Source organism: Numida meleagris, chromosome 19 (genome assembly GCF_002078875.1).
Source record: "Numida meleagris isolate 19003 breed g44 Domestic line chromosome 19, NumMel1.0, whole genome shotgun sequence".
NCBI lineage: Eukaryota > Metazoa > Chordata > Aves > Galliformes > Numididae > Numida > Numida meleagris.
In genome coordinates, this window is record NC_034427.1 from 954759 (window position 1) to 971685 (window position 16927).

Sequence of the window (16927 nt, forward strand, 5' to 3'; positions counted from 1 at the left end):
CATTCACAACTTGTTAAAAAAGAGCTACAGATACTCCATGCCAGAGACTTACACTGCACCCAAAGACCGAGGCCCTGCCTAATACTCAATGCCACATACCTCAAGCTATGCCATTAGTTCATCCCAGTATATTATCAGAACACGTGTAGCACAGGCTGTGGAGGAGAGAGAAAGACAGATGGGATATACTTATGGCAGGGATATCTTAACTCTTCCTTCCTAGGATGCGGTGTGTGTGTGTGTGACGTGTGTGTGTGTGTGTGTGACGTGTGTGTGTGTGTGTGTGTGACGTGTGTGTGTTATGGTCACCATCTGTTGTACTGAGGTAAGCCCCAAACTGCTCTGCACAGGTTCACAAGGAGGAAAGATCTGAAGTCTTTCCGCATATAACTGGGTTCTGTCAGAGGCAGTTTACTCTTCAGCATCTCAGGAACTGCACAGTACTCAGTACAAGCAATGACAGCAATCAATATACAGTTCCCTGTGCAGAACAGCAGAAATGGGCAGGAATTCCCAGGTCCTCTCAATGAGAGGCCTGCAGAAGGAAGTTCTTGCCATTGGGACTGCAGCAGGGCTGGGGCTTGTCCAGATTCTCAAAGATCAAGGGGGACACTAATAAACATGACTGAGAATTGACTCAGCACAAAGCTAACAATATATTCCACACAGACGCCCATCCCTGGGAAATACACTCAATCCACTAATTTTCTCCTGCTGAGAAGAGACATACCCAAGTGGCAAGAGTCAAACTACCATCCAAGACTGCTCCCTTCTTCATAGAGGGAAAGGAGGAACAGGAGACTTCACCACAAGAATCATCACCCCAGAAGCATGCACCAGTATCAACCACACCTAGCCTATCTCACCCTCTGAAGGCTCTGTGATGGTGGGAGATGTGCTGATCCATCAACAAGAGCAGCAAAAAACATACCTGACAGCAAGACCCTATTTCAGCCTGATCAAGAGGTGAGTGAGCCGCAGTTCTCAGGCAGCTCCTGGCTAACACACTGCAGCATGAACAAGCCTTCCCTTACTGAAGCAATCCCTGTCAGCAAACAGATGCTCAGTGCTTGACTGGAACAGTAAACCTGTCAGAAGCTATTTTACATCCAGCCAGAAACTTCAATGCCTCCCCGGTGTTACCTTCCTCTCGGATACAAAGCAGCACAGTGCTGCCTTGTGCTTGGCAACTTGAAAGTTAAGACAAAAGGTTTCCAGGTTCTCAGCAGGCTCTGAGCACAAGTTGACAGGGCAGGCTTCCTTCCTCCAGTATTCATCCCCTGACCTTCAGAGTCTTGAGCAAGCATGCCACATCAGGATACACAAGCCCTCACAGAAGGTGAGTAACACAGGATATCCATGCAAGCACATGTATCATGGGATAGAGGTAATCTAAGGAATTCAAGCTTGTTTATCAAGAAAACACACTGTGGAAGGTTTTGCACAGTGAAAAGCGAGAAGCTGACACAAAAAGAATACAGCCTGCCAGGCCAGGTATGGTCCGTCCTCCATCAGACCATGAAGGAAGAATTAAGCTGGCTCCATGGTCTTTCAGGACAAATAATTCACATGGAGTAAGAGATCTTCAGCTGAGGTTGATCTGAATGTTTATCTTACATGCTGAAGAGCCAGGTGAAATCAGAGAACTTGTGATTTATCAGGAGACCAAAACAAACAGCCTCCCAGCTCAATCCAAAAGGAATGGGGAGTCTGTATCTTCCAAGGCCTTACACCTAATGAGTTAGCTAAATAAAAAGAGAAACCTCTGAGAGACACAAACAGAGGCAACTAATTTCCATAAGAACCCAAGCAACAGTTGAAAACTTCAACAGCACAATTCTCAAGTCTGGATTAACAGCAACTGGCAACATCAGACTACTGCTGTCAGAGCACAGCAAACAACGTGAAGGTAGGTTTCTTGTAGAGAAACATGCAACCCTCTCCCCCATTTCTGCAAAGAAGTGAGTATCTAGAAATTCCAACTGACAACGATGACTGAAGGAGTTCCCCTCTCTCAGGGACTAGTCCATCTCCCTTTTCCTGTATACCACACCTTTTCTTTTGGAGCTAGAAAGGCAATTCTGAGGGGAATGGAAACCTTCAGGAGGAGCAGTACTATAAAGGATAATAGCTATGAATTTTCATGTTTTCAGTACTGGAACAAAGCTCCGATCGTGTGAGCAACTACACGCATGACAGAGACAATCTCTGCCATTACACAGCCATCACACAATGCTCATTGCAAGATTAACCTTGATATCAATACTCAAGAACCTTGACTAGGAAGAAACTTGATTCTATCTATTCTACTTGCACTATAGATGGATGAACTTGAAAGAAGTATCATTAAAGTACAGAAACAAGAGATGTCACCATCTGCCTACTGGAGGTAAGTGGCATACTCATCCTCTTTCCATTAAGAAGCATTATCTGCAACTAGCCAGAAGTGAAGACTTCAAACAATTCGATGAAGTGTCAAGAGTAGAAAATTGCACTTCACGACTGCAAAAAAAAAAGTGTCAAGAATTCAAAGCAGCAGGGAAGTATGTGCAGGAGAGTCATCAGAGCTAGCCTTTCTGGGGCCTCTAGACTCAGGACTACACCACCAGGGCAGTCCCTTACCCCATCCTCAGAACTCCAGCACTGTGTATATCAAGAGATGTTTATGCAGAGGCACTGTTGGATGGACACAGCTCTTCCCTTTCCATGCCCTCAGGTCAGCACACATTGTCAGAGGCCTTTCATGACATGTTTCATGTGTCAGACAAGTCTTACTAAGCCAAACAAAAACACCTAAAACAAGCACCTCAAGTTCCTACTGTGCTTTCCAGAGCTCAAGTCTAGGAGGTTATGCAGACAACTCCATCAGGAATTGGAAAGCACGCTCAATATATTATGATCACAGATACAGCAAAGCAACTTTTGGTAAGGGATCTCATTTTGTCTAAAAGATGCAACATTCACTTTGCATTTTGGCAAGGAGCAGCTGTTGCACTGACTCCTCTGCTGGCATGTGCAAATATTTTCTATGCAGTAGGGCTGGAAGGTTGGCATCATTCAAACATGCAGACACCATGAAGGAGCAGAACCAGCAGTCCAGGGCACAAGCCACTGCCATGAGAGCAGGTAAAAGGAGCTCCGAGATGAAGTTCTTTCCAAAGCTCTACCGAAACGCGAGAAGCAATGCTGGCCCACCAACTGATTGGCGTGTTTGGTACTGAGCACAGAAGTCAAGGCAACTCCTCCAAAGAGGTGACTTCTGTTTAAGTTCTAGGAAAGAAAAATAAAAACTGTACACAAGTAAAGCTAGGACCTCTGAAGGTCTAGAATGAGAAGAACGAGCATGAGGAAATGGAAAAGTTTTGCATCCACAGAAAAGGACAGCCTTGTAGCCATACCACAGAGCAGTTCTGTTGACTCAGTGGCAGGTAAAAGTACGGAAGAACAGCCTGCCTTTGCCTTCCTCTACAAATCCACACCTCCTGAGATAGACAAGAGTCCCTTGTCTGTCATTATTAACATTGCTAATTGAAAATAAGCCCCCAGATCTTACAGGTTTTGGTTCACAATCCCTGAATATAGGGAGATCGTCACTCAGGGAAACATGGACTTTCTGACCCAGGTTTCAGAAGCTCAGCAAGCAGAAGAAACTACTCAAAACTGAAGAACTAATAACGACATTATGAGGTCAAAGAGTTGCAGAACACAAGGCACAAAACAGATCATTTAAAAAAAAATCAAGAGAGATTGAGTTTTGGATACATTACAAGTCTAAAACTAAATTTAAGCTAAGGAATGTATGGAAAGTAGTAGGTGTTGAATTCCACCCCAGTCCATCAAGTTTCCCAATGTAAGAGCTACGTACTCCATATCCTGAGGCACAAACGTGCCTGATGGGTAGTCATGAACCAATCTATACTAAACTGTACCTCTGCTAAGCTTACACAGAGCACAGGCTTAGAAGTCTTTGTTTTGTAGACGTTACCATTGTTTCTTGTATAAACAGAATACAAAAGATATATCATGCAGATTTGGACTGATGCCCTACTTACACATCTCTGTCATACAGGAAAGGCAACAAAATCCAAGTGCAATATAGCACTCGTGCTTCATGTCCTTTCCATGAAGAGCTACGCTTACTCATTTTTAACAATTCCAATCTACTTGTACGTGGAAAATAAAGGGATATTCTACACATGACCGATACATTCTGGAACAAGTTCTGTATGTCTCTAGGGCAGCACTCAATCCTTCTGAGGTGCCCAGAGTTTTTCCGCAGTCACTTCTGCATGCTTATCCTGCCTGCATGTTCCAGAGCCTGATACTCAGTTAAGCCAAACCCAGAAACTCTTAAATAAAAATTAACTATTGATTTCTGTAGAGAGAAGATATCTTAAGGCACTAACAAAAACCAATTAGTACTTAAGTAGTCTTTGACTCTAGCAATTGTCAGTTAGAAGCACTATTTCCGAAAATGAATAGAGTAAGTACGCTTGAAGTTGGCTCAAAGTTGGCCCAAGTTGACTTTCAGGCCCTTTCTCCCCTTCCTGCAGTGGCTGACAAAAAAAGCATTCTTCCTCAAAACTCAAATCTGCAAGACAAGCTGCACAGCAGATTTCTTAATTGGGGTGTTTCCCCATCACCTGGTACCCTGCTAGCTGACGGCCCCCAAGTGAGGGCGGGCTAGAACAATTTCAGGCTTTAAAGTATACAAACTATGAACAGAGATGGGAAAGGAAGCACTGAGGAATGACCCTGGGTTTCCCATAATTCATAGGTTTCATCTCTTCACAACACCTAAGCTATCATCTGGATCTAGCACAGACTTGACAATGTGAGTACAAAGCCCTGCTAGGTGTGTGTAGTCCTGTTTCCCAGACACAGATAGCACGAGTACGCTTCTAGAAATGCCAGCACAACACATCAGCAAGCATTGCGCATTTCAAGCACTGGTATATAAGCTTCTAGAAATTAACTACTTTCCTACAAACCAATGACAAGGACTCTAAATACGGTATCAATATAAAATGTTTAAGATATTAAAGACTTAGAGTTAATATAATATGAATGTTTTTGAAAAAATACCAGTTTTTTAATCTGTCACGGGCTTCCAACTGGGCTCCCACCTCAAAGTTGATCCCTCTTCTATTCGGAGGATGTTTTGTCATTTTGTAATATCAACACTGCTGATTTTATTCCCCTGAAAAATGCAATTAAATATCAATCACTAATCAAGACACATACAAAATAAGCTTATGCACCATAACCCCCAAAACCTAGATGTTAAGGCCTTAGTATTTCTTGTTCACAGAAAGTAATGAGGGCATTACCTCTAAAGGAGAGATTCCCAACTGACAGTGTATACAGAATCATTCAAAAAAAAAAAGTTCAAAAGGGTAGCTACTGGACCACGAAAGACTGAAGCTCAACCCTTCTCCATCAGTCCAAGTTCCAGGTCAATTAAGAACTCTGCAATCCATGACTGACACAGAAGATTCTGGATATTATTCCCCCCCCTCCCCTTCCTGGTTTTGACAAAAACAAGGAATGCAGTAAACAGGAAGCGGGCAAAAACATACATAGTAACAATCTTTCAAAATCTACCACTTAGCGAAATACTCAAGAACACTATGTTACCTCATCACTACCAATGCAGTTCAAAGAAATACTTAGTTACTACAAAAAAAAAGTTAAAAATCCGCTTTTTCTTTTTTAAAGAACTTATCCACCCACACCTCAAACATCCATACTTCCATCACAGACTCGCATCAATAGAAATACCACTTTCTATCATTAGCAATCAAATTTCATGTCTCCAAATGCAGAGCGTACACACGTTGCTTAATGCTTTTAATGTAGCAGAACTTGGGGCTGCAAGTTGATTGCTGACCTATTAAACTTGCTATTCCTTTTCTAAACAGGGATACACAAAGACGAAGTACTCCAACATGTCCCAAGAAGTACACCAACGAAGCTCTCTGCAGAGGACCCCTTCAGCAGTGGGTGACCCCAAGGGGCACTTCAGCTCACCTGCAGCCAGCATCTCATACAACAGGGCTTCTGTATTTGAACAAAACCACCACAGCTTTGGCAAGGAAGGCTGCACTACAGCTTACGTTAAATTAAGAAAATGATAACAGAAGAGAATTGCAAGGGAAATATGAAAAAAACAGCAGAAGCCATTTGATAATATTTACTCGGGCTGCAGATTCTAGTAAGAATCTGAACTGCTTGTTCCTTCCAGCTGGAGTCAGCTGAATGTCAGTGTTTGCCAGAGCACACACTACACCGCACCAGCTGAGCCAACACCGGTGCAAGGCAGCTGATCAGGAAGTTGAACAAGAGCAGATTTTAAGGAAAAAAAAAAAAATTAGATCTCTCCTTATCACCCCTTCCCCCAAACTCCCCCTCCCGCTTGGGCTCCTTTGTGTTCTTCTAGCTCCCGACCCAAGGTAGCTCAGCCCAGTGCTCTCTCAGCTTGGCATGCATTCCTTGCAAAGCAGGCTGTCCTCTTCACACGAAGCTCATTCCAGGAACAGTTTCCTCAGGCAGAGACACACTTGGCAGAACATTATTCTCCAAAGCTGTAAGGCTTCTCTCTGCTTGTATTCCTTTTTCATATTCTCAAAGCTTCTTACTCTGCAATAACTATTAGCAGCATTTCAGGAACTGATACTCCAGAATGCAGACAGGTCACTAGCTTCAACAGAGAGTATCTCTGAATCTGTGTCACAAAAAGTACACATTTCTGTTGTTTAAAAGGCAGAGCCTTTCCTTCCCTGTAAGAGTGACCATGAGGTAATTTAGATTTAAAAGACTATTCAACTGTTCAAATACTTGTACGTTCCTAACTGGTACTTACATTCCTATCAGGATGTGGCAGAGGACAATATGCTTACATTAACACTGATCCCTCTGGGGATTATGATTTTCATCTTTTAGAACTAGCCTGCTCCACCGACCGGGGCCTGCACATCCTCATCTGCAGCAATTCTTACTTTCTTCATTTTTTAAGCTCCATCGGTGCTTAGCCCCAGATCTGGTCCACCAGGAAGTTTCGAGGGAAGAAAGTTCCTCTGTAAACTGAAGTATCTCTTTATATTGTCATATAGGACATAGGCAAGCAGCTACAGCAAGCTCATGAGTAACAGCGTCTTATCTTCTCTCTGGAAACTGCAGAGTCACTGCAGTTTCCAAACCCTCACCTACCTGCACAAACAGCGTTTTCCAGATCACCCAAAAATGTGATTAAACCATTCCCTACGTACAATCACATCAAAACAAAACCTTGCCTTTAAGCTAGTCCCACTTCCAACTGGAGTATTACTTCAGTAGTTCCTAAGCAGTTCAAAGGGCAAACTCACTCCTATGATTCAGCCTCATCTCCTTCATTCTTTAACACACCTGCACCAAACCCAGGGATCTCCTCCCACGCTCCCAACAGAGCCCAGCACACACAAAAAAATTAGGAACTCAATGAATCACTGCAGTTCTCTGGCTAGATGAAGGAGCATGTTAACTTTGGCAAATTGCATCAACACAAGATAAAATACATAAATACTCAATACAAAGCTGCTGTCCAGCTCCTGTAACGCATTCTGCATTGCTGGGCATTTCTTAGGGCTACAGAAGAGGAAGAAGGCAGGTAGGGCAGTTACCACATTAACAAAAGGCACTTGCAAAACTAGGGAGGGAAAGTAACAAGCAAGAGACTGTCCTGTGTCCACTGGAGATGCAGCACAGGTGTAACTCAACACTGAGCTACTAAAGGGAGCCCCAAGATCTGAAATGTAGGTCCTATGCAAGCGGCAGAAAACCCAAGTGCATTTTGCTTCCTGTAAGCATGAATTTTGCTTCCTATCCGTATAGCAGCATAAGCAGTTTCTGTGCTAAGACAGGGTAACAGGAGATTCCACAAAGCTGCCTGTCATTCACTCCAGCACTTCATTTTGAATAACCAGATTGCTAGCATATCTATGTGCATATTGTGGAACTGACAAGGACCAAGTCCAATCACATTTTGCACAGCAGGTTTTTACTGCTCAGCAATTACTCTTGACCTCTTATACTAAATGCATACATCATGCAAAGCATTGCATCTTCACCAGTGGGAAAACAACAAAAGCCTCACCCAATTCACCCCCTACAATATGCTCGCCCCCATCAGGGATGGTCAATGCAGAGAAGTCCGTGGTCCCCACCACAATCAGAAGGCCTTGCAAGTGGATGACCACAGCCATGCTGTGCTGAGGCCACACACCTGCAGATGAGAACACGTAATGGCTGTATCAGGCTGCAAGACAGTACTTCCAGACATTGCTTATATTATACAACCCTAACAGCATCTTACAAGGACTATGTAAGTCTCACAAACATTTAAACAGCACTTCAGAAAATTATTTCGGCGCTGTCTTGGGAGGCGGATTACAACAGACCTTACAGTCTACAAAGCCTGCTTGTGCCATGCCTACCAGGCTCTGCATACAGCCCCACTGCTGCCATGCAGTATGTCTCACTGTATTTTATCCTACATTAAAAAAAAAAAAAACCAAAACCCATCAGTTAAAACATTAACCCAGAGAGTTCCTGTACTAGCTATTCACTCCAGGAATCCTTTGGTCCTGCCTGTCCACACACTATCTCATTGCAATTTGAGTAAGTTTTTGAATAAGGGTTACAACAAAACCCAAGACCGAGGGATATCCTTATCACTGGCCTTTCAAACAACGCTGCAGACCTCCAATCAAGTTTTTTGTTAGTTTTCCTTTTTTTTTTTTTTTTTTCCTAATTGCAACAGGAGCGGATACAGGAAAAAACATGACTTAAACATGCAGGCTATTAGACAAGGCAAAAAGTTCCCAGGAATACTGTTAACATCTCCATTTTCCATCCTGAAGATACCTCAAACAAGACACCAGACTACATCCAGCTCTTATGTGCACTGCATAGGATTCTCAAATAGATTGTAATCAACACTGACTTCTTGCTTTCAAAGTTTGCCAGAGCAAACCAGCCACTACACGGGAAGCAAACTCCCTGGCTGAGCAACAGCACCAAAACTGGGCCCTGCACTGACACTGGCAACTTCCACAACAAGAATAACACATTGTAACTCCTTATCACTGAAACACTCACTCAAAGCAGAAAGCTCTGAGCTTTATTGCAGACCCCTCGTTTACCCAGGCAGACTAATGCAACTGACACTGGTGACATCTGTACTTGCTCTCCCCTGCAGGCAGAACCACCACTTACTCAAAGCATTCAGTGGCAGTCGTGAAGAGTGTCAGCAAACAAACCACCCTTCCTGGGTCACGATCCCCACATTCCCCCTGAGATTAGAGGACAGCGGGAATGTCATTTCTCACCTTCATCATCAACAACCCACACAACTGTGCTGGCAGTTTAAATAGGTGGGGAGACCAATGTGGAAGCAGAAATTAGGAACGTGGGCAATTCAACAAAATATTTTTGTATAGTAAATCTCATTTTCATTACCAAGTGCAATTAAAGAAATAAATACACAATACTGAAAAGAATGCTTTTCAGCCATCTGATCATCTCTTATTTAACTGTTCTGGTTTCTTTCTTCCTTTTTTTTTTTTGTCTCTTGTAATACAAGTGGTAAAGACACTCAAACACTGAACAAGCAAAAAGATTTTGGAAAAGGGTTCAAATCACATGAAACAAAGCAAGTTTTCCATAATTAAAAGACGTTACATTCAAGAACAACTACTTTCATCAAACGGCCATTTTTTCATCCAACTGGAAGTCTGCAATTTCTGCTTTAAGAATACAAGGATTTAATTTACAGGAATGTGATCCACTGCGCCTTTGCAAGAATTAAGAAAAATGAATTTTAAAACAAAGCTGTAGAAACCTGAAGGAAAAAATAGATACATTTAAGAAAATTGAGGATCCACGCTTATACTCACCAAGAAGAAACTCCTTGCTTATGTGGCCATGAACATTCCAAGTGCTGTTGTACAACTACAGGGAAGAAAAAAAATCATATGAATTCCAAGACAAAAAGTAACTTGGAGCTTAAAAGGATACTTCCTGTAAAGTTATATAGAATATGAATTTAATCTAGAAATATTGCAATACAGAGAATTGCTAGCCATTGTGATCCAAATTATAGATGGACCCCAAAGTCCTTAAAGACTCTTTGCATATCCTGATCAAATTTCCCCATCATTTATCTATCCTTCACAAAACAGAAGCCACCAGTAACTTCCCTGTTATTTCTATTCTGTGCATCACATATTTCAGAATACCTCTGTTAATTAAGCCAGTAGACAGCATACCAAACTTCATATGTCCAACTAACTCAAAATTCAAGGCGCTATCTAAATACATGCCCGACCGATGTCATTTACCTGGACCTGTGCAAGGCCTTTGACATGGTCCCCCACCACATCCTTATCTCCAAATTGGAGAGATGTGGATTTGACCGGTGGACCACCCGGTGGATAAGGAGTTGGTTGAAAGGCCTCAGACAAAGGGTGGTGATCAATGGTTCTATGTCCAGGTGGAGGCCAGCAACGAGCGGTGTCCCCCAAGGCTCAGTCTTGGGACCAGTACTCTCTAACATCTTCATTAATGACATCAGTGATGGAATCGAGTGCACTCTCAGCAAGTTTGCAGATGACACCAAGCTGAGCAGCGTGGCTGACAAAATGGAAGGAAGGGATGGCATCCAGAGGGACTTCAACAGACTCAAAAGGTGGGTCCAGGTGAATCTAATGAGGTTCAACACAGCAAAGTGCAAGGTTTTGCACTTGGGCTGGAGGAATCCCAGGCATATATACAGACTGGGAGGAGCAATCCTTGAGAGTAGCCCTGCAGAGAAGGACCCGGGGGTCCTGATGGATGAAAAACTGAACACGAGCCAGCAGCATGCTCTTGCAGCTCAGAATGCAATTGGTATCCTGGGCTCCATTAGAAGAGGGGTGTCCAGCAGGGACAGGGAGGTGATTGTCCCCACCTACTCGGCCCTCGTGAGGCCCCATCTGGAGAACTGCGTCCAGGTCTGGGGCCCCCAAAAGACAGGGAGCTCTTAGAGAGGGTCCAGAGAAGGGCCACCAAGATGATCAGAAGGCTGGAGCACCTCCCCTGTGAAGACAGGCTGAGGGAGTTGGGCTTGTTCAGCCCGGAGAAGGCTGCACGGTGCCCTCATTGCAGCCTTTCAGCACCTAAAGGGAGCCTACAGACAGAAAGGGAGTCAACCCTTTACAAGGGTACGTTATGGCAGGACAAGGGGAAATGGTTTTAAGTTGAAGGATGGAAGATTTTAGGTTGGACATCAGGGGGAAGTTCTTTACCAAGAGAACTATGAGATGCTGGAACAGGCTGTCCAGAGAGGTTGTGGATGCTCTGTCCCTGGAGGTGTTCAAGGCCAGGTTGGATGGGGCCCTGGCCAGCCTGGTCTAGTATTAGATGTGGAGGTCGGCAACCCTGCCTGCAGCAGGGGGGTTAGAGCTTGATGATCCTTGAGGTCCCTTCCAACCCTATCCAAGCCATTCTATGATACATGTGAATAGGTTAAATCTACCATACAGCCTAAACTGTGCTTAAATGAAATCACAAGATACATTCCATTTAATTGTGGATGTTACTGAGAACATCTGAGGTGAAACATCAGGCTAAAGAGCCAGTACAGATGGCTACATTCTGCATTCACCATCTCTTCCAACAGATTGCTAAACAAAAACAAGCTCCTGCTGCTGGGTTTGGGGCTTTTCCCCTTTATCTTTCCCCACCCCCACTCACTCCCTTTTGTTTTTCCAAGATACACAAATTCCTAACTACTCTTCCCACTTCTCTATCTAGACACTATTTGGAAGCTAACATTTTAAAGCGTATCTGAAACACTCGAAGAGGTTCAATTACTCTGTCCCAAATCTAACACCTTTTCTTCTCATGAGATGAGAACTACTGAGAGAAGCCCAGAAATATCACAGCACCAACGATGTTCTTATCGCCCAAACATTCTTCAACTCTGAGGACCGAAACTAAAAAAAGAGGAAGCTTCAATTCTGAAATATCCAAGCATGAGAAGCAGCACATAAACAAAACCAAGACTTCCAGAGCTGAGTCACGGGCTCAAAATGCCTGAGCACTCCAGATCTGGAAGCTTATCAAAATTCTTTTGCAGAACAATTACAGCAGACAGAGATTCATAGAACTGGAGTCATCCCTTCTGATGCAATACAGCTCTTACTCATAGTGGTGGATTTCTGCTGCAAAATTATGGGGGTTAAACTTTCTTAACAAGTGATCATTTAGTACAGATTATTTGAAAAAAAATTAAAAATTCAGAATAGAAGCCTTCAGCAAGTTCAAGTAAGGGACGTACTCTGATTTTATAAGCATAGCTTTTCAAGATGTCAGACGTCTGTTTAAAAGATATTTTAACACATATATATTTTAAAATATAATTTAGAAATAATTCTGATCACTACCAAAAAAAAAAAAAAAACAAAAAACAACCCAGCCTAACAAATTAGGGGAAAAAAAGATCTATATAGAACAATTCTGTCTTTGGAAAGATACTAGCAACTTTAGATTCTTAAAATCTCTGACTTTAGAACTTAGTTAAGGAAGAGTTAAGTGAGATGTGAAGGACACCTTAAGGTGCAAAATCTACCAAGCAGTAAGAATTCAAGGAAATCAAGAGTCCAAATGTTTAACAACTTAAAGACCTACACAGTGCTGAAACAATTACCCAAAATCACAACAAAGTTCATCACATCAACCCACACTGCAACAAGCGTGCTATGAACATCTAGCTAAGTGATCAAACCCACGCCAAGACAACCAAAGGCAGTCCTCTTCCATTAACATCCCTGCTGGATGACCTACAGCCATCCTGTGGCTCAGGGATGCGCATTCTGGTCCTGTGAAAAGCAAACTAAGAGTTTCTACAGGAATTTTCTTCATCCAAACATCCTCTCCATGTCAGTACATGCAAGGCTTCTCCAGACAGAAGACAGCAGCAGAAACAAGCTTCAGCCACTTCAATCTTTCTAATTTAGCCCAAAGCTAAATTTCTAAATTTCTAATTGTGCCCACAGCCTCAACACAATTTCTTCTCTTAGCTCCCCTGAAGCTGTATAAATCCACTTCATGATGCTGAATGGACTGCATATAACTGTCCCTAAAAAGACATTTCTGCCCTGCCTAATGGCTGTCTATGGGCTTAAGGCACCTTCGTCAATTAGGAATGAAATCAAAACGTGGAAATAAAGTGGACTGTTTCTCATTCCCGCTCTATACTCCCTCAAAAGCAACAGAAGAAACAACACAAAACTCTTTGGACAAACTTACAGCAAGGCCACATTCATGTACGTGGTTGAGAGTGGTGTTGCAGCAGTGTAAGGCTGGAGCTACCTAGATAAGGTGCACTGCCAGAGAGTGGCCTTGGAATTCAAGCAAGTCCACACTTTAGGAAGAAATTAAAAACCTCGGGTGTTAAATTGACTAACATTTAGTTTTGATTTGATGCCCTACCCCTGGCTTTGACGTCACTCTGGATGTTCCAGCAGCATCCTATACATTTAACAGCAGACTGCTGAACACAAGATGGTGAGCACCAACACATATTTTGGCTAGCAAAGAGAACAACTGAAAGCGGAGGGAGTCACTAAGGCAGCACAAAAAGAGATCTGGTAACAGTACCAGAGCAGTAACAGGCTTGGAGTTGTGATTCTTTGAAGAAGTCAACCTGAAAATACATCCGTAAGAAAATCTGGAAAAAAAAGAACCACCAAAAATGCTTTTCATAGAATCTACACTATCTGCAATAATGACCACTAGAAATCCTCTAGATTTTACACTGTTTAAAACCAGTCAGTATACAGTGTTCTGACAATTAGACAAGGCACTTCCAGTTTCATTATTCAATTTTTTCCCCCAACTAGGCCAAACTTACTCTCCTTGTTGATAAAGAACAGGATATTTTCCTGACAAAAGAAGTGAAACCTTGCACACTACACAGTCACGAGCTTTGCTAAAACGTTACAGTTTCATTTACATAAAGGGGACGTATCTGTGTATGCTCCACACTGTAAGGAGGATGCAACTCCCCAAGCTTATTACAAAAAGAAAGGGAAGGGGTGCACTTCAAGGCTGCTCACAGACTTCTCTCTCAGCTCAGAAATTAAGGGCAGCTGGGGGAAAAAAAGTCACTGTGTCTTTTTGCAAGACTGATGACAGCAATACCGAGAAGACAGAGGTGCAACCTAAGCAGAGGATCTATGCAAGTATAGGGGATCACATCACACAAAAGCCATTAGCAACACTCAGTGGAGTGAAGAAGCAATTGAAGTCTGGTATTTCGTGTAACCTCTGCTACATGACTGAAGCCTTTTAGATTTCAACAAAAAACCCTAACTCAAACCCTATCAATGGTACTGCCATTTGTGTCCCAAGGACAAAAACACACAGTTCTACAGCTGGAGCACTAGAGATGTTCAAAGTAGTGTCTTGACTAAAGCATGATGCAGAACTACAGGACATTCTCCATTTCTTTGGAAAGAAGTGCTGAGAGTATGTAGTAGAATAAGCCTATTCTGAAACTAGTATTTTAACCTCAGCAACAAGACCAGGAAAGCTCTTTGGTGCTAAGATCATGCACACACATACCCATAAAAAAAAAAAAAAACGACAACACAACAACAAACCCCACAACAGTTCTCTTGACCTACTAGGCAGCAGCTCCTCCCCACTGTCCCCTTTAATACATGGTTTCACGGTACCCAGAGATACAGACTGACACAGGTAATATCTTCTTAACCAATTTCAGAATCTCACCTGAAACGGAGTTCACGAAAAGTTACTAGCTTGAGAAGTGGGAACATGAGAACCTGATGAGGTTCAAGGCCAAGTACGGGGCTGAGGTTAATCCAGATATATGAATAGACCAGGAGAAGAACTCACTGAGAGCCGCCCTGCAGAGAAGGACCTGGGGTCCTGGTGGATGAAAAGCTGGACATCAGCCAGTAGTGTGCGCGCAGCCCAGAAGGCCAGCAGTATCCTGGGCTGCATCAACAGCGGCGGGCAGCCTGGCAAGGGAGGGGATTGTCCCCCTCTGCTCTGCCCTTAAGGCCCCACCTGTGGCAGTGAGTCCAGGCCCGGGACGCCCAGCACAAGAAGGATGTGCAACTGTTCAAGTGGGTCCAGAGGCGGGCCACAAAGATGCTCAGAGCAGTGTGGGTGCCCCATCCCTGGAGGTGTTCCAGGCCACGGCCGTGGCCCCGGGCAGCCTGATCGGGTGAGGAACAACCAGCCCACGGCAGGGACCGGGACTGGACGGCCTTTAAGGCCCCTTCTGTGATTCCATGAGAAGACACAGCAGACTGCAGCTGGCTATATTCAAACAAGGCTGGCTCAAAGCTCTCAAGCCTAGTAAAACCACACTACGGCACGTCAACAAATTAGCGCATCTCAAGAAGCAATAAATACTACATTCTAACAGGTGTTATTTTCTGCCACACACATCTGCACTCAGTCAGCAGGGACATGCTGTGCACCTGCACATACACCTAAACCTAGCACTTCAACAACAAAAAAGCCTTCAAAGCCACCAGACCCAGCAGTGTTTTGAATAGCACAGGCCATGGAGCTACTGACTGCAGACAGTATGGTCAAACTGAAAGCAGAAAGTCAATTCCTTACCTGAAAGAAGTGTCTTCCTACAGGAGGCTCCAAAAGTTGAGTAACCCTGTAAGCAAGGGACAGATAGTTGAAGACGGTAAGGAATAAATAAAAGAGGATGCGTTACAAATACTTCATGAGACTTCTTAATATGATGGGCCATTAAGTCCAAAGCATCTGCAACTTTTCTTTTAAAAAAATTAAAAATTAAGAACACCACCACCAAAAAACCATCATACCTGCACCATCAGGCAGCCCTAAGAACACACCAAGGGCTAGTGCTCACCCATGTGTGCCCTTCATTCAAACCAGCATGCATCAGTGCAGGATGGGGCCACATGAACAGAGGCGAGCATAGAAATGTCAGCATGGCCATCCTACAGCCACCACATCTGCTCCTGTCAAGGGCTGATGAACTGCAGTCACTGAGCTTCCGGAGAATTTAGCATGCCCTATAGTTAAATTAGGGATTGCACCCTCCTTCTCTGACCAAGGGGGAGAATTTAGGTCAATATCATTGCTTAGATTAGCCAGGAACTGCAGGAGCAAGAAAAAGAGCTTTGGAGAACTTATCCAATTAAAGGTAAGAATTAATTATACGCTTCTTACATTTCAATCAAGGCAGTACTGTTATAAGCAATTACTATGCTAGCCTCATTCCCAACTTGACCTTAATTAATTACTCTGGATTACAGACGAACAGACTGTAATCTGACTGCTCCAGTGAAATCTGTCCATGCAGACACACCAATGGTGTTACGGGTGAGGACGCGCACCAGGATCGCCACGAGGCGCCTTGGGGCAAGCAGTCATACCGATCTGCACCACCTCCAGCTCCCGAACTACCTCAAGTCACACAGAAGTTAAAGAAATAATTATGCTACGACCGCTCTCTGCTGCAGGTCTGCTCGCTGGGCATTTCTGGAAACGGGACCTTCCTAAAGAACGGAACAAGTCCAGCACAAAGGCAGCCCTCAGACAGAAATGCTCGTTACCCACACAGAGGAGCCTCAGGTTATCAGCTCTGCTCGATGCGGCCCCGGCCGGGACACCCCACGGGCCGCCCTGACGCTACCGCCGTGGAAACAACGCGGTGCCTCCAACTGTACGCGTCGAGGGCGTACGACACGAAGCAGCTTTCGGATTAGCGCAGGGAGATGCCCTTACCGATCCCTCCGCAGACTTTTAAAGGGACAAAGAGGACGAGGATGCGCCCCGCGGTACCGCCCGCAGGAACCGGGCGCGCCGAGCGCGGCACTGTCACCCCGCGGCG

At 43.9% G+C, this 16927-nt stretch overlaps 1 protein-coding gene and 1 long non-coding RNA gene across 11 annotated transcripts in view; one reads left to right on the plus strand and one right to left on the minus strand.

Moving 5' to 3' along the window:
* The window catches only part of PHF20 (PHD finger protein 20), a 67755-nt gene that overhangs the window by 48901 nt on the left and 1927 nt on the right, over positions 1 to 16927 (minus strand). For 7 of the 9 annotated variants that reach the window (XM_021417062.1, XM_021417066.1, XM_021417065.1 and 4 more), the window contains exons 2-4: positions 15676 to 15721; positions 9933 to 9987; positions 5086 to 5200 (exon numbers count right to left, since the gene is read on the minus strand). In XM_021417062.1, coding sequence (XP_021272737.1) covers positions 5086 to 5168 — 83 coding nt within the window. In that variant the 5' untranslated portion in view covers positions 5169 to 5200; positions 9933 to 9987; positions 15676 to 15721. Of the gene's footprint in view, positions 1 to 5085; positions 5201 to 9932; positions 9988 to 15675; positions 15722 to 16430; positions 16450 to 16469; positions 16501 to 16927 lie in introns of those variants that run through there. The other 2 variants (XM_021417060.1, XM_021417061.1) reach the window with 2 other exon arrangements.
* On the plus strand, positions 162 to 8841 carry LOC110408414. 2 transcript variants are annotated; one of them, XR_002444315.1, is made up of 3 exons: positions 162 to 966; positions 2322 to 2389; positions 5922 to 8841. It is a non-coding gene; the product is annotated as an uncharacterized LOC110408414 (long non-coding RNA). The 2 variants fall into 2 exon arrangements; XR_002444314.1 differs by having other exon boundaries at positions 162 to 2389.